Source organism: Callorhinchus milii, unplaced genomic scaffold (genome assembly GCF_018977255.1).
Source record: "Callorhinchus milii isolate IMCB2004 unplaced genomic scaffold, IMCB_Cmil_1.0 Scaffold4, whole genome shotgun sequence".
Taxonomy (NCBI): domain Eukaryota; kingdom Metazoa; phylum Chordata; class Chondrichthyes; order Chimaeriformes; family Callorhinchidae; genus Callorhinchus; species Callorhinchus milii.
In genome coordinates, this window is record NW_024704745.1 from 74,242,520 (window position 1) to 74,260,779 (window position 18,260).

Below are 18,260 nucleotides of genomic sequence, written 5' to 3' on the forward strand. Positions count from 1 at the left end.
GAAACGAGAATGACACACAAGATTTCTCCTAAATTTCTTCCATTTGATATAGCACCTTGCACATCAGGAGGACTTCTCAAAGCTCTTCAGAAGATTTACTGCAAAGTGTCGTGACTTGTGTATTTTTGTAGCTGACTTGCAGCCGCTATTTTGCACCCAAGAGTGTGTGTGTATATATATATATATCAAATGCAAGAATTATTACTATGGATATAGATACATATAATCTTAATTTGCAGAAATGTGACTATTAGAATTCTGTACTAAATGTTCAAGCTTTCAAGTGTATTTTGATGTCAAATTCAATAAAAATTTCCAGTTGAATATAACTTTTGTTTTCAAAATGGATTGCATATAATAATCAAATTGCATCACCTGAATCATTGGAAAAGTATTTTTGCAAAACTAACTGTGAGAAAAAGGAGTATAAAATCTCATTGCATGCAAACATAGAAACAGAAATCACAGCACAGAAGGAGGCCATTCGGCCCATCAACTCTGCAGCAGTTCATAGAGTGAGGAGGTCAATTCAATCCCAACGTCCCACCTTATCCTCAAGCCCCTCTCTTCCACACTCCTGTCTACTTCCCCCTTGAAAGCTGCAATGGATTCCATCTCCACCAATCTACTTGGCAGCGAATTCCACATCCCAATAGCTATCTGTGTGAAAAAAGGCTTCCTGTTCCTGTGGTTACCTTGTGCAAAATTGGCTGCTGGGTTTCGCCCACAAACTATACAGTCAATTCACCTTACAGTATATTCTGTGAAGCCCTTTGAGGCATCTCAAAGTCGTGATAAGGCGCTGTATCAAATGCAAGGATTATTATTGTTATATTTTTATCATCATAACTATGTCTCCTATCAATGGTAATAACTTGTTCCTATTTACTCTGACAAAACTCCCTCAAATACAAAGAAAAAAATATTATCAATTTAAGTGTGTCATTTAATTTCACGTGTCTAACGTCACATTATTTATATAAAATTGCAGTGAAGGTGTCGGCCTGGCTCAGTTGGTAGCACACTCACCCGAGTCAGAAGGTTGTGTGTTCTAGCCCCATGTCGGGACTTTCAATTCACAGTTTAAGAAGCGCTGCATTGTCAGATATGCCGTGCTTCGGATGACACATTAAATCCAGGTGCTATCCACCCGTCTAAGCGCTCCGGGATGCTACCCCACGTGAAGGGCATTATATAAATGAAAATTGTTGTTGTTCAGACAGACATTAAGATCCCATTGCACTGCTCGACAAGAGAAATGAGTTTCTCCCAGTGTCCTGGCCAACAATCCCATAATAATATTAGTCATTCACTTCATGACTGTTTGTAGGGCATTGCTGTGAGCAAATTGCTGCTGAATTCATTCATGACATACACAGACATTACAATTTACAGTATATCCAGTGAAGCGCTTTGAGAATCCTCCACATGTAAAAGATGCTATATCAAATATAAAGATTATTATTGTCACAAACACACACCTACGCAAACATGCACACTCACATATGTTCCTATTTGCTCACATACATACTACTCACACACAACACACACAATCAGAATCACGCAACCTTGAACCTTTCGACGTTGGCACATTTTTATTTTCAATTTCTTTTTATTAAACAAGAATACGTAGAAAACAGTATAATCTTAAAAAGAAACTACAGAAATAATAGAACAAACCCACTGTACAAATTCACCGTGTTCAATATTCCAAGGCCAAAGAAAGTATGACTGAGTTAACCAGAATAAATAGGACCTGTGTCATTTTGTTATCATACTAAACACACTGTCTGAAGGACTATTAGTTCCATAACAAAGTTGGTGTATTAAACAGCATTGTCTGATCCCCTTGGGAAAGGAAAGGAAATGTAAAGAGGAACGAAGGTGAGAGCATTGAATTAGGGCCTTCATTTGGGAGATCAGATGAGCCAAAGGGTCCTTGTTATTTATACAGTACCATAGAATGAGATAGGTTTACAGCACAGAAGAAAGCCACTCAGCCCATAGTGTCTGTGGAAGAGCAATCCATTCAGTCCTATTTAGCTCCCTTTGCCTCATAACCCTGCAAAATAATGTTTTTCAGATATCTATCTAGTTCTCTTTTCAAAACCATATGGATCCTGCCTCAAACACAGCACCCAGCAAGTACATTTGTGTGTCAGCCTGGCTCAGTTGGTAGCACTCTTGCCTCTGAGGCAAAAGGTTGTGGGTTTAAGCCCCAAATCAGGCTTTAGAAGTCATACAGCCTAGGGTGACACTCTAATACAATGCTGGGGAAGCATTAAATTGCTGGAGGTGCTGTTTTTCAGAGAAAACCTTAAACTTAGGTCCCATTGGCATTCCAGATGGACTATTCAAAAACAGAAAGGAGTTTCTCCCAGTGCTGTGACCTAATAATGCCACAAAATAAAATTGTGAATCCTGTGAAACACTTTGCATTGTGTTCCACATGCGGTAAGGCGCTATTCACAATTGAAAGCATTATTATTTTTATTTTATTTGTTAGCTCCGAAGGCACAGAGAAATAAGGCAGCCCAGTTTGGCAGTGCATTAACCAGGCAAACAGGTCCTGGCTGATTCTGTGAAGCTCTTTAGACGTCCTCTCAACGTGAAAAGCACTCTATAAAGGTAAATTTGTTTAGTAGCCATGAAATGTTCTTCGGGTGGAGCCGAGGGATCTCAACAAGCTTCCCATACATCAGAGATTATCACAAAATACATTGGTAAGGGTTTGGGCCCCACATGATGCCAGTTATTTATTTGATCCTTTTAAGAATCGCAATACAGTGATTGCAAGGAGCAGGTTCAGAAATATGAATGAGCTTTCTAGCCCTGTCACATCCCTGCGGTGTACTTGGGTTCCAGGAATGGGGTCCAGTATTTCAAGTGCTCTGGGACACTCCCCGTATAAATGCAAGTTGTTGTATGTCATGGCTACATTCGTGGAATATGTAATTGTCCCTCCAGAGGAACCCAAGAATGTAACCATATAAGTATCCTCCCACTCTTCCTCACCTCAGTTAGTCAACATCTGTGCTCCACACTCAAGGCCTGCAATTCCACTTAGTCTTAACTTGTAAATCTGCTTTGGAGAATTCTGAGATTTAGTTTCAATTTAGTTTTAATAGAAGAGAGTTTCTCCCGGTTTCCTGGCCAATAATCACCCCAAAATCAAAAAAAAAAATTGGTCATTCGATTCATGGCTGTTTGTGGGACATTGCTCTGCACAATTGGGCTACCGAATTCACCCACAAATACACAGTCTCCCCACTTCACAGTAAATTCTGTAAAGAGCTTTGTGATGTTCTCTTGGCATGAAAGCCACAATACAAAATACAAGGATTATTATTATAAATAATAAAAGTTGCTGTTAGTGGTCTGGTGGGTATGATTACAGTTCGAAGGTTAGAGGCCATGTCCTTCATCCCAATGTCAGCGGAGGTCACAAATTAAACAAATATTGCATGTATTTGTGAAAACATTACAGCTTAAAATTCATTATTCAGTGAAAGTCACATGGGACTATTTTTTGTTGCTTAAATACATACAGTATTTGAAAGCCATAAATGTATTCCATAAGCACAGGAATTCCCTCATGTTCTTAGGCTTAAAACCGTCATCTTACACTTTGATAATGCCTGGGATTTTGGAAATAGTCTTGAATGCAGCCTTAATTTAGAAGCTAATTTTTTGCAGCACTCTAGTGTCTTGGGACATGAAAGGTACTATACAAATGTACTTTGTTGTTGTTGCCACGTGTAGAATTGGCTTTAAGACTGTGTTTGAAAATTTAGCATCGATCGTAAACTTCAAGACTAAGAAAGAGAGACATTTTGAGCTCTGAGTATGCAAATATGTGCGGATATTCAACATTCACCTTCTGCTTTAATGGGGAACAACAAATATAATAATTGTCGTCTGACCCAGAGTGACCAGTTAAGGCCAATAATGCACGATGGAGTACATTCCTCACTGGACTAACCAGCTTCCAACCACAGTACATTCCCATTATAATGTGATTAAATACATTGTGAATCTGCTTATAATGCAATTATATTTTGGACTTGTGCATGCGTGCAGCCAGGCTGCTCATCTCCAGTATGCCGTCCTATGTTTTGCAGTAAAACAGCGAACTTCTGGCTCATTTTGTTGCTATCAACATTGGTTCCTGCTTTGATCATGCGCAACAAAGCAGGAAGTGATGTTCATTGGGACCCTGTGACCCCAGAAGTCAACAATTTTAGTTTCCTCACAGACAAAGAAGGGCGACTTTTCAAGTCATCAACCCCCAATATCACCTTCTGTTGTGTGCATGAAAAAGGAAGTAATGTTGTGATTACCTTACAATCCAGAAGTTGGCCACTTTTTCTTTTACCATGGAAACTGGCAGTAGTTCCCTATTGCGTCAATTATGCTCAGGGACATTCAATCTCATTATCTCGCTATTGGGATTTTATGGATCCTAAACACAGTGTGTTATAATGAGGCTCTACTTTATTTGTATTCAGCCTTGAATACATCTGGTTTGAATAGTATTTGTACTGTATTTGTATTCACTGTATTTGTGTGTCAGCCTGGCTCAATTGGTAACTTGCCTCTGAGTCAGGAGATTGTGGGTTCAAGCCCATGTCAGCACCTGGACCTCATATGGTCTAACTTGACATTCCAATGAAGTGCTGGGGGCATGCTGCATTGTTGGAGGTGCCGTCTTTCTGTCTATCTGCGCGCAGAAATGCGCCCACAAACAGCCATGAAGTGTGTGACCAATTTTATTTTGGGGATTGTTGGCTAGGACATAGGGAGAAATGCCCTTCTCATTTCAAATAGTCTCATAGGATCTTAAACATTCACTTGAACAGGCAAACGGGACCTCAGATTAACATCTCATCCAATGGATGGTACCTTTGACAATTCAGCGCATCTAAATGTCAACCTCAACTAATCAATGTCCCAACATGGGACCTGAACCCATAGATTCTGACTCAAAGGCAAGAGTGCTACCAACTGAGCCAGGCTGATTTACTGTAGTATTGGACTTCTGGCTTACGGATCATGGCTTTTGGCTGCCGGTTAGCTTGATATAATAATAATAATCTTTGCACGTACATAGTGCCTCATCACGTCTTCTAGACGTCTCAAAACTCTTCACAGAATATACTGTGAAGTGAATTGACTGTATATTTTGTGGGCGAAACGTGGTACCCAATTGCGCACAGCAGTGACCTCTAAACAGTCGTGGATTGAGTGAGCAAATTATATGTATATTTTTAAGCGGATTATTTTCCTCAGTAAAGCTTAGTTTCGCCTGGCTTTTTGACTTCACCATTGAGAATGGTGTTGAGGGTAGAGGGGAAGAAGGTGGAGGTTTGAGTCTAGCCTGTCCCATGTGGTAAATGTTAAATGCACCGTGAAACTCAACAACAACAACAAATTACATTTGTATAATACCTTTCATGTTGGGAGGACGTCCCAAGGCGCTGGACAGTCAGAAATTTGGACCCGAGCTGGGGGTTGGAATCAGGAGGGTGGAGGCCAGGGAGGGTAGGGATAGGAGGGTGACCAAAGGTGTGGTCAAAGAGAAGGGTCTTGAGACGTGCCTTCAATGAGGAAAGAGAGGGTGCGAGGTGAAGGGACTGTGGGATGGAGTTCCAAAGGGTGGGGGCAGAGAGGCTGAAGGCCCAATTGCAGATGGTGGGGTGGGCCGGGCAGGGGACATGGGGCAGGCTGGAGCCCGCTGAATGGAGGGAGCGGTCAGGTTTATATGGAGTTCGCAAGGCTATGGAGGGCTTTGAAGGCTTGGAAAGATGTAGAAAAACTCCAAAAATGTTTTCCTCGAGTTAGACTACCAACTTTTCATTGCTTAGAGTAGTGGTGTCTCCTTCACCCTCCTTCACGTGCAGATCAAAGTAGCCAGCCACATCAGTCACCCGCTGGTCCAAAGCAGAGAGGTCAAAGCCAGAATTGTCATAGGGAAGAAAGCTGGGAGCAGAGGGGAAGCTTTGACAGCGTTCTTGTCTGTAATGATGGCGGGGCAAAGGGTTGCTCCATGGATATTTCCAGTTGTAATATTTCTCAGCGCTGCTGGGATCGCTGAGGGACGTGGGTGAGTGATATCGGTTGGTTGGACCTGATCTCGGTTTGCTTGGGGAGAGCTCCATGTGATTAACTGCACCAGTTATCGTCTCTTCCCTCAGCTGTTCAGCTTTCCCGGACCTGCTTTTCGGGTGGTGCTTGAGGTTGGCTGATCCACTATAGCTCCAGCCGGGAGGCTTTGCTGAGGTTGTGGTGTGGCCTGATCTGGGCGGAGGAAGAGGAGGAGGAGGGAAGGCACTGCCATTGCATCTGTCCATACTGCTCCCAGTCCTGTAAGCTGCTCTGGAGTGATATGAGGACTGCAACTTGGATGTGCCGGCAGATCTGCTCCTCTCCCTGTAGTACTTGCCGCCTTTGTATTCACTGAAGCTGCACGTTCTCCGGCTGTGCCCTCCTCCTATGCCCCCCTCACACTGCCCTTGCCTGCACTGTGCTGCGGCTGCCCGGCACAGGGTCTGAGCCACGGCTCGGTGCAGGTAGCGCTCGCTGCCCCGATCGCCGAACTGAGCCAGTTCAAAATCTGTCCAGTGGTTCGCTCTCTCCACCTGCGCTTTGCAGGGCATCGACTGCTTCTGATCCAAAAAGGGAGCTTGGATTCGGAATCGATTCACACTGTTTTCCATGTTGCTCTCTTTCTCTAGGGCGGGTACTGTGGCAACACCGCGGTCCGTCTCTGCCTCGGCCTCTTCATCACGCTGGGTGACGTGGTAAACGTGCGTGGCCTCGGTTATCCCTTTCTTCTTCATTTCCTTCAGCTGCTGATGTGCCAGGCGGTACCCGAATATAGGAGGTACCACCCTCTGGGCGCTGGGCAACCCTTCCTCCGACAACCCGTCCTGGCTCGAGACCTTCTCTGGGACGTGACCTGCAGTGACGGGTGCTAGGTAAAGGCAAGTTGTTGTCGTCGAAACAAATTGCTGGCTCCTTCTGCAGCTCAAAGGTATGATCGTGCCGTCTTCGACCCGCCGGTTTGAGTTGCCGAGTATCCTGTCATCTCCGGGGTCCTCGCTGAGGTTGTGAGTTTGAAGTGAACCCCGTCTCCCTCCAAGGTTGCACTTCTCCTCCTTGCACGACAGCTTTGTGCGTATCGCAATAGCCACCGTGCCGATGATTATCACCAAACACAGGAAAATGCCTGTGATCGTCACGATATTGCTGGCTTTGTATCCCGACTCAGCTCCCCCCGAATCCCCGGGTTTCTTTCCTGAAACGTGTGAAAGGCATTAAACACCGCATTAGGCACAAAAGAAAATTTAATTTTTTTTATATCATCATAATTTTCGCCCACAAATACTCAGTCACTTCCCTTTACAATATATTCTGTGAAGCGCTTTGAGATGCTTCAGCGACATAATATCAAATGCAAGGATTAGTTTTTTTTATTATTATTATAAACCCTGGATTTGATACAGCATCTTTCACATTGGGAGAAACGTCGCAAAATCCTTCGCAGGATTTCACTGTAATGTGTAGTGACTGTGTATTTTGTAGGTGAACAAGGCAGCCAATTTGCATGCAGCAAAATCCTATAAACAGCCATGAAGTGAATCATAGAATCTTACAGCACATGGAAACATAGAAACATAAAAACAGGAATAGGCTATTCAGCTCCTCGAGCTTGCTCCACTATTTTAGAAGATCATGCCTAATCTGTACTTCAAGTCCAGTTACCTGCCTTTGCCCCATATTCCTTAATACCCTGACCTAACAAATATCTATCTAACTCCGTCTTGAAAATGTAAACGGATCCACCATCCACAGCCTTTTGGGGGAGAGAGTTCCAAATTTCCACTACCCTTTGGGTGAAAAACTGCCTCCTGATTTCACTCCTAAATGGCCAAGCTCTAATTTTAGCAAAGGGCATCGTTAGCTTTAAACGTTGTGCAGTCGGTGCCTTGACCTACCAGTGCAATCCACAAGAGAACAGTGGGAAACCTCCTTGTTCTCCCCGGTGCATTTAACGTTCCCTGAGGAGGGTGAGATGCACTGACGGTATCTTTCACGTGTCCCATCACCACAAGTTACGCTGCATGGGCTCCAAGACAGCCAGACAGTCCATCTTTCTACAAAAAATGCATCAATATCTGGGCAAAGTTCACAAAGAAATATTAACAACAGCAACACCTTGCATTTATATAGTGACCTTCATGTTAGAATAATGTCTCTGAGAACTTCACATTGATGGGGATGGACACATTCGGAATGGTTTTATGGTCCATTATCTAATAGTTTAATAGTTTGCCCTGAACTAAATTCAACCATAGCTTTTTGAATAAATAATTATAGAATCATAAAAATGACAGCATAGGAGGAAAAAAACTACACTACGCCTGACTTCTGTGACCGAAATTCTGAATCCAATTCCCTGTTCTTTCCTGTATCATTTAATATAGCTTCTCTTCAAATGTTTATCCAATTCCCTTTTGAATTTTGGGTTCAAGCCCCAATTAATACTGTTATCCAGGTTGATGCTCCAGTACAGTGCTAGGCATATGCTGCATTGCCGGAGATTCCGTGCTCAACTAAGATCCCGTCTGCCTGTTCCGATGTGTGACAAAAAGCACTACTTGGCACTAAAGAGGAGGAAGTTTCTCCTGGTGTCCTGGCCAACAATCCTCCAGATAAATTGCTCATTTGCTTCATGGCTATTTGTGGGGCTGTTTTGTGCATTACAGAAATCGCCTATAATTGCACATCATAGAAAGTTTGTGAACCAGTTTGAGATGTTCTCAGTATCATAAGTGACATGCAAGGATTATTTTTTAATTATTAATAGTTGTTACGGTCATTATCTCTTTCCGGGGGTAATAATCCTTTAAAAAATCATTATTATAATTTGGTCACTCAATCCCTGACTGTTTGGGGGTCACTGCTGTGCTGCCACGTTTCGCCCACAAATATTCAGTCATTTCACTTTACAGTATATTCTATGAAGAGCTTTGAGATGTCTAGAAGACGTGATGAGGCGCTATATCAAATAGAATGATTATTATTAGCTTTGCAGTTAGACTCCCAAGTGGATATGGAACCAGGAAACAGAACTATCATAGAAAGAAAAATGAGATAAATGCTTTTAGCAGAAGAGCAGAGATGAATAAATATTTTTTTTACTACTTTCTCACGTGACACACCCCATTCCCTGGTTATTCGAGATGGGCTACCATTCAGACTCTGCCAATTCTGTTTTTGAATTGCTTGCCAGAAAAATCAGACCTGGAGTGACTTTTCCCACACATCTCTGAGGAAGTACATGACCTCTCTTTGATATGTCTTCCTGAATTTCCCCTTGACATCAGAGCATGATTATGCTGTGTATAATAATCCTAGCATTTGAAATATCGGCATTCAAGTCAGGAGGACATCTCATAGCGCCTCACAGGATTTTACTATAAATGAGTGTAAAGTGTAGAGATGGTATTTTGGAAGTGAATGCGGCAGCCAATTTTTGCACAGCAACATCCGACAAACAGCCATGAAGTGAATGACCGATTTAATCTATCAGTTTTGGAGCATAAATATCACTCATGCAAACTCACATCTCACCAAAACATATTACAGCACATAGGTGGACTGATCAGAGTGGTAGGATTATACGGTAGTTTGCTGAATGTCATTAGAACATTGTTCTAAAAATAGCCCAGTTATAATAATAATAATACAATCCTTCCATTTGATACAGCGCCTTATCATGTTCTTGAGAGATTTCAAAGTGCTTAACAGAATATACTGAAGTGTAGTGACTGTGTATTTTATCGGTGAAACACGGCAGCCAATTGCGCCAGAAGTATCCCACAAATAGTCGTGGATTGAGTGACCGAATTATTATTTTTTGGAGGGATTATTACCCCCGGAAAGCGATCTGCCAATAGACTAACAACCGGGTTCCTAATTACTTCTAGGTAAACAGAAGTGTGTAGTGTAAGGAAACTTGCCCAACGTCTTGTCCTGCCTCGGAATCGAACCCAGGTCCTCTCGCTTGGGAGGCGAGTGCTCTAACTAAGTTTCAGTTATAGATATAAACACTGATGATAAAATACTGACAGAAGTTGTAGAATATTTCAGGAACTAAAGTGAAAGAGAAAACACAGTTGCCTTATATTATACATAATACATCGAAATACTATATTAACATAAGATGCTGGTTACCTGATAAAACCGAGGATAATTGTGGCATTTAACAATACAGTACTAATATTAACATCACTACTACTAATAATAATCCTTTTGTTTGGTATAGCGCCTTTCATGTTGGGAGGATGTCTCAAAGTGATTCACAGGGTAAAATGTAAAGTGCAGTGACTGTCTTTTGTGGGCAAATGCTTTTTAAACGATATGTATTATGTCAGTGTAACAACAATAACAATAACTTGCATTAATACAATGCCCTTCTTGCATTATAATATCTCGGAGCGCTTATAATTACACTACGTTATACAATTATGAAAGTGTATTGAAGGACCATAGAAATTTACATTACACAAGGAGGTCATTCACATTTGCCAACAGAATACACAGTCACTGCACTTTACAGTACATCCCATGAGGTGCTCTAAGGTTTCCCTAGCGTGAAACACGCTTTATCAAATGTAAGGATTATTATTATTCAGCCCATCGGACCTGTGCTGGCTCGCTGAGACAGTTAGCAATGAACACCAGCCTGCGTCATGTCCACCCCCTTATCTCTATCTGCCTCACCATCAGTGGGAGGGGGTGTTAGCCACTCTACCAACAACAACTTGCATTTATATAGGGCCCTTCAAGTGGGATAGCATCCCGGGGACGCTTCACAGTTGCAGAGTCTAACAACGAGCCAAGAGGAGAGGAAGGGGGGAGGTGTCCTTAAGCACAAACAAAAAGGAAGGTCTTTAGGTGGGATTTGAAAGTGGGGAGGGAGGGGGAAAGGCAGAGGGATGGAGGGAGAGAGTTGCAGAGTTTCGGGGCGTAGTGGCTGAAAGTGGAGTGGAGGGGACGAGGGACAATTAGGAGGCCGGAGCCAGCTGAGCCGAGGCAGCGGGTGATGGAGTGGGGGTTAAGCAGGTCGGAGAGGTAGGGAGGTGCGAGGGAATGAAGTAATTTGAAAATGAATCACTGCTCTCCGAAACTCCATTCCACAGTCCTTTTGTCTTGCTCCCTCCCTCCCTCCCTTTTTCGAGGCACATTTCATATCGTACATCTTCAACCATTCTTTTGGTTATCTTTTCCCTCGGCTCCAACCCCCAGCTCAGGAATCTACCCAGCACCGTGTAGCGCCTTGAGATGTCCTCACGATGTGAAATACACTATGTAGTTGTTTTGTATTCAAGCGCTCCAAGACGCTATCCCGCATGAAGGACATTATATAAATGCAAGTTGCTGTTGTACCATTTAAGTCCCATTCTCCTGCCTTTTCCCCATACACCATATGCAGCTACAGTTGTACCTCACTATAACAAATACTGTTTATAACAACCCACGTTTTGACGATCCCAATGGCAAGACACAATTTTTGCATCACTTTAACAGCCAAACCCGACCATAGTGAACACCCTGATATAACAATCTTTTCTGCTGGTCAGGTTATAGTGAAATGCGACTGTACATACTTCTAAAAGTTCGGATCCCTTTAAAATGTACATAAATACAAACCTGCGTCTATCTGGAGTGTTACGCAACTTTTCGCCTTGGGGGCAGAATGGCTGTGGTTCAAAACACTGACATACTTGAAGCAGTAGTTACTTTTCCCAGCGTCAAACAGAGAGCAGTTAAACTCCGTCTTGTTATTCCCGGGATGGAGCCAGTTCTCAGCTACAAAACTCTCTCTTGTGAATGAATCCTTATACACGGAGATTGTGCCCTGTAGGTTCACACAGGGGGGAGCAACAATATGCACACCTGTGGACAACTCGCACGTGGAGGTTTTTAAGTGATCGACGACTAGCTTGTACCCGAAGATTCGATCGAACACCAACGGCCCTTCCGAAGATATCACCTCACCTGTGTGTGGAGCCCTCAATAAAATCGTAATCAAAGAGTCTTGCCTGAAATGTGAGCAATCGAATTCCACCCACTGAGAATTGGAAAGCTCGATGTCTTTGCTTATTGTTCTCTTCAAGGCTTTGTGTTTATCGTACATTCCAGGCTGATGGAAATCGCTGCTGGTAACATCCAGAGACAACCTCAGTGCACTCGGCCACCACGGGCACAGAAACTCACTGGTGAAGACTCCCACCTGGAAACTGCTCTGCCACACGTCACTCTTCCTCTTGACCTCGGTGTGGAACGCTGGCCATTCCACGTGCAGTATTTCGCTCGTCCACTCAGTGGTGCCGTTGGCCCTCAAATCTCTGCCTCTGAACTCAAATTCTCCCGCCTGCTTGAAATGGAAACATTCGAACCCCACGGAGGCCTGGGATTGATTCCCAGCCGTGGATTTTGTCGTCACAGTTTGATTTCTGCTGACGTCCACCAGCGACACGGTCACATCTTGGACGGTCTGGTTGCTCAGATCTCTGACGTCCACGTAGATGGTCTGATTGCTCAGAGCCACGTGCCGGAGTTGTCTTGAGAGGCGATAGCTGACTTCAGCAAAAACAACTGCGGCAAAAAGAAATAAAAAGGAGATTATACAGTAATAATTGCACGGAGTCCCGTACTGTAATGGTTAGCGTGCTGTAGACAAGCTAGAATCAATCACCGTCTTCAAGATAGTTGAGGAAAAAAGTGAAGAGTGTAGTCCTGTAGCTCAGTGGATAGAGCACTCGTTTTGCAAGCGAGACACCTGGGTTCAATTCCAGGCAGAGGGCGAAACCTTGGGCAAGTTTCCTTACTCCACACAGAGCCTAATAATAATCCCTCCAAAACAAAACAATAATAAATTGGTCATTTTCAATCCATGACTGTTTGTGGGACATTGCTGTGCACAATTGGCTGCCGTATTCGCTCACAAATATACAGTCAATTCACTTTACAGTATATTCTGTGAAGCGCTTTGGGATATCCTCCCGACGTGAAAAGCGCTAAATCAAATGCAAGGATTATTATTATTATTAAGAGAAAAACTGCCATGTTATCAACTCTTCTCACACAAAGCCTTCTTTTAAGCACTGCACATGTCCCAAGCTTGAGCCTGTGCTTATTCGGAAGCAGTTTAAGCCAGAAGGTTATGGGTTCAAGCCCCACATCAGACTTTGAACTCATATAATCTAGGCTGACGCTCAAGTGCATTGTGTTGCATTGTCGGAGGTACCGTTCTTTGGATGAGCCGTTAAACCAAAGTCCTGTCTGCCTTTTCAAGTGGACGTTAAAATACCATTATTGAAAACAGAAGGGAGTTTCTCTCTCCCGGTGTCCTGGCCAACAATCCCTCGAATAAAATTGGTCACTCACTCCATGGCTGTTTTGTGGGACATTGCTGTGAGTAGTTTGGCTGCAGCATTCACCCACAAATGACTCAGTCACTCCACTTTACAGTATAACCTCAAAAATGCTTCCCTCAACCTATCCTACCTAATGTCCCATCTTCGCCATCTTTTCCGCTCCAAGGTACTGGAATGAGTCATTGCTTCCCAGCGTTGATTGCTTCCCCCTCCAATTGGTTTCTGCGTTGTCCACATGTACTGAGATGGTCCTGGTCCTGGTCAAAGTCACATTCTTTCCGACCGTGACCAGCCCTCTCCCTACCCACTTACCCCCCACTCCACCATGCCGTTGCCTCTACTCGGCTGACTCCTGTTCATCCCTCGTCCTCTCTGCTACACCATCGGTAGCCCCGAAACTCTGGAACTCTCTCCCTCCATCCCTCTGCCTTTCCCCCTCCCTCCCCACTTTCAAATCCTGCTGAAATATCTTCCTTTTTTATCGTGCTTACAGTCACCTCCCCCCTCCCTCTCCCCTGGCTCGGCGTCAGAGATGCTACCCTGTGTGAATGGCACTATATAAATGCAAATTATTGTTGTTACAGACAGACAGACAGACAATAATTTGGTCACGACTGTTTGTGGGACACTGCTGTGCGCAATTGGCTGCCGAGTTTCGCCCACAAAATATACAGTCAATTTACTTTACAGTATATTCTGTGAAACTTTGCAATGCCTTGAAGAAGTGACAAAGCACGATATCAAACGCAAGTATTATTATTATCAGCAATCCAGTATTGCGGACCCATCTGGCTCAGGAACAGGAATACTGAGACCACCACAGAGATTGATTTGATTCTGACGTCCTTTTGCAAGCACGTCACCTGAGAACCAGCTCAGCTCCAAGAAGACCCTAATTACTCAACTCCCTCCCCCCCCCCACTCCCTCCACCCCAGGATGGATAACAATTCTATTTAGTCATAATTTTCAATTTCGAAAACAACAACTGGTTAATCTACAATTAACAATTCTCACTTTAACCGTTCGATTTAGTTCTGTCCCTGCAGCCCAGGCTCCTGACAGAAGAGAGAGAAATAAACAACGTTTTGGCCTAAGTTTGTCTAAATAAAATACCCTTTTTAAAAAAAAAATGTTTAAATATCTAAATATATCAAAGCACAATTTGTTAGATGTGGTATTCACATCCCAGAAGGTCCTTTTCCATTCCGAATATGATTTTAATTACTGTGTGCAATTCACTGCCACGGTTCACCCACAAAATACACAGTCAAACCATTTTGAAGTGCTTTGAGACATCTCGAAGATGTGATAAGGCTCCATACCAAATGCAAGGATTATTATTATTATTATTTTACAATATATTCTGTATAGCGCTTGGAGATGTCTCAGCGCCGTGAAAAGGCTGCTATATCAAATGCAAGGATTTGCAACTTATCACATCGTTAAGTCGTCTCCAAGTGCTTCACAGAATATACTGTAAAGTGACTGTATATTTTGTGGGCAAAAAGCGGCAGCGAATTGCACACATCAGTGTCCCACAAACAGCCGTGGATTGATTGACCAAATTTATTGAAGGATTATTACCCCTGAAAAACGATTCACCAGTCAACTAACAACTGGTAGTAATCTATTTTGCTCACAAAATATACAGTCAATCCACTTCACCGTATATCCTGTGAAGCGCTATGAGACGTCTCAACGACGTGACAAGGCGTTATGTCAAATGCAAGGATTATTATTATTATTAGGAAGAAAGAAATCAAAATATCTATAGATTATAGAAACATAAAACAGGAGAAACACAGAAGACTTGGAACTTTTTCCTGCAATTCCCGGGGCTGTAAAGCAAGACGCCTTCCTTAATTGTGAACTTGTGTGGCTGAACAATTGCAATTGTGCACATTGGCTCAGTGATTGTATAGTTAAGAGAGTTCGGAATGATTCATCCCTCAATGGGATTGGGTTGGCCTGGATCAGTGCATTCAGCATTACAGCTACACACACAGAACATCAACAGGAAGCCAGACACCAGGCTGAACTATTATATTGGAGCGTTCAGGGCTTTCGTTGCCTTTTTTTGTATTATTTTATTTAAAAAAATATATTTATATACAGAAGCCGACTTCCAAAGTGATTCGATCCCGTTTTCTTCCTCGGTCGTTGAGGAAGAAAAAGGACAGATCTCTTCACTGTGAAACGTGCAGCTGATGGTCTATTACAGCCAGCAGACAGCAAACAGCAGCTGTGACCGGTTTAAAACCCCGACAGTAAAGCTATGCTGCTACTCGCAGCCACACTCTGACTCTCAAAGCAGGACTTACACAGTGTGCAAGTGGTCCATTGTAAAATGACATTCAAAATAAATACACACACAAGACGCCCCTGTGGCTATTATTCCTCCGCTTATTTTTTTATTGCATTCTCACTCTAGTTGCACTTACCACATCCACAAGCCGCCAGCAGCAAGACGCGTGTAAGATGTGAGACTAGAGCTGGGCTCACAGTGTGTTTCATTCCGAATCACTCACACTGACTGGTGACCTGGCTTAGGATCTCCTCCCTCGTCATGTCCTTCCTCACTCTGACAGCAACTCATACACATTGACACAGTGGTATCCGCTCTTCATACCCCCCCACCCCCCTAACACACACACACTCACTCACACCCACACTGAGGAAATCACAGCAAAGCAGCCAGAGCGTTGAGATGAATGAGTCTCGATGGTTTTTTCCTCCAGTAATTTAAGACACCAACAAAATAGTCGCCAAAGGAGACCCAAACATCTCATCAAAACTCAGCTGGCAGGAATAATAAATGTCAGGGCAAATCGTCCAAAAAAAAAGAAGAAAGAAAGAATGAAGGCTCAGCAAAGGTTTTCTCCAACTCCAAATAAAACAAAAGCAATCGAAATGTCAAATCTTAAATGCATTTTTTTTGTATGACAGCTAACACTGTCTGTCTGAATGCTGTTACTGCTGTACAGTTCTTACATGAGGTCTTATTTAGCTGCCAAAATGAAGTCAAACCAATTCCCTTTAAGTAAAGGCACTGGGATGTGGGTCTCCCCAAACTGGAGCATCTCTCTGTTACTGTCCATCTCTCTGAGCTCATCAATACCTGAGAATCTTTACCCACTGGGGTATGTGTCTCTGGAATAAATTACAGTATTGTGTTCTCTCTGAGCTTCTTTCTCTGAAAATCTCCCTTAGAGACTAACAATCTGGATGTCTCTTGGTGTCTCTCTCTCTCTCTCTCTTTCTGGGTCTCCCCTCTTTGGGTGGTCCAATTGGTGGCCCTTGGGCCGCATGCGGCCCGCGGGCCAATTTCATCTGGCTAACCCCTCCCTCCTCCATTTCAATTGGCCCACCTTTCCCTCCATAACCTGTAAATGTTATACAGTATTATGTTTCTGGAAGGGATATTGTTTTTGTGGCCTGTGGATGTTTCTCTAATAGGGCATCCAGCCCCCGGCTGCCAAAAGGTTAGACCACCCTGCCGGATGGATCTCTTTACCCCTACAATCTTTTGCACCACAATGACGGGTTTGTAATATAAGTAGATTCCACAGTGATGAACTGTCATATTTGCCAAAATGTAAAGCCATTGAATGAGCCAAAATAGTATTCCCATTAACTGACCACCAAAACTAATGCAGATCATGTGTGTTAAGGTGCTGGTTGCACTCTGGTCTCTGAGTTACAAAGTTGTGGGTTCAGGCCCCAGGTCATGATCCATCCAACAGCTGTTAGTAGGACACCAAGAAAGCAATTCCCCCCCCCCCACCCCATCACTACATTTGCCTTTCGTGTAGATCTCTCAGAGTTCTTCACAAGATTCACTGTAAAGTGTAGTAACCGTGTATTTGTAGGCAAAGTCAGAAGCCAATCTGTGCTCAGCAATGTCCCACAAACATCTATGATGTGAATGAACAATTTTATCTGGGGTGTTGTTGACCAGGACAGCAATGGGAAACTCTCCATGGGATCTTTAACATTCACTTGAACAGGTAGATAGGACCTTATTTTAATATTTCATCTGAACGACAGCCTCTCTTGAATGTCAGCCTAAGCTATGAACTCAAGGTCCCAATGCGGGGCTTGAACCCGTACCCTTCTGACTCAGAGGCAGGTGCGCTATCAAATGGTCCATGAGAACATCCAAACCCTCATTCATGCCTTTGTCACCTTCCAGACTTAAATCCCCTCTTTCCTCGCTCCACAATATTCAAACCCTGGCACCATAGCCTTACTTGCACAAAACGTTGCCTATTATCCCTGTCCTTGTCAGGGTCTTCTGGCTCCCAGCAGATCGAGTTTAATATCCTCACCCTTACTTACAAGTCCCTCAGCTCAGAAACCTAGGATCAGAAACCTACCCCTCCATCTCATCCAGTCTTCAAAAGCTACCCACACCCGTCTGGCACCGTCTCTTTAACACGCTCCGAGATGTTACTCTATGTAATGGGTGTTTAACATACAAGTTATTGTGTTTTTGATTTCCCTCACATCTCCTTTAATTTTTTCTACATTTAAATCCCACCTTGATTTACATCTTTGACCAAGACTATAGTCACCTCCTTGCTCAGCACCAATCCTGCCACAGTGCAGTGCTCCGAGAACTATTTTGCATGAAGGATGCTACCCATAACCCTGCAATTTTTTTCCTTTTTAAGTACTTATCCAAATCCCTTTTGAAAGCTATTATCAAATCTTCTTCCACCACCCTTTCAGGCAGTGCATTACAGATCGTAACAACTCTCTGGGTAAAAAAATTTCTCCTTATTGCCCCTCTGGTTCTTTTACAAATTATC

General features: G+C 43.3%; 1 protein-coding gene across 1 annotated transcript; it reads right to left on the reverse strand.

The window, feature by feature from the left end:
* Positions 1–5,837: 5,837 nt before the first annotated feature.
* Positions 5,838–15,963, reverse strand: LOC103177235 (thrombospondin type-1 domain-containing protein 1). The gene is made up of 4 exons (XM_042334429.1): positions 15,891–15,963; positions 11,719–12,666; positions 7,998–8,156; positions 5,838–7,297 (listed from the first exon to the last, which is right to left on the reverse strand). Exons 1-4 carry the CDS (start codon positions 15,961–15,963, stop codon positions 5,838–5,840), a joined length of 2,640 nt encoding a protein of 879 aa, XP_042190363.1.
* Between the last annotated feature and the right edge of the window lie 2,297 nt (positions 15,964–18,260).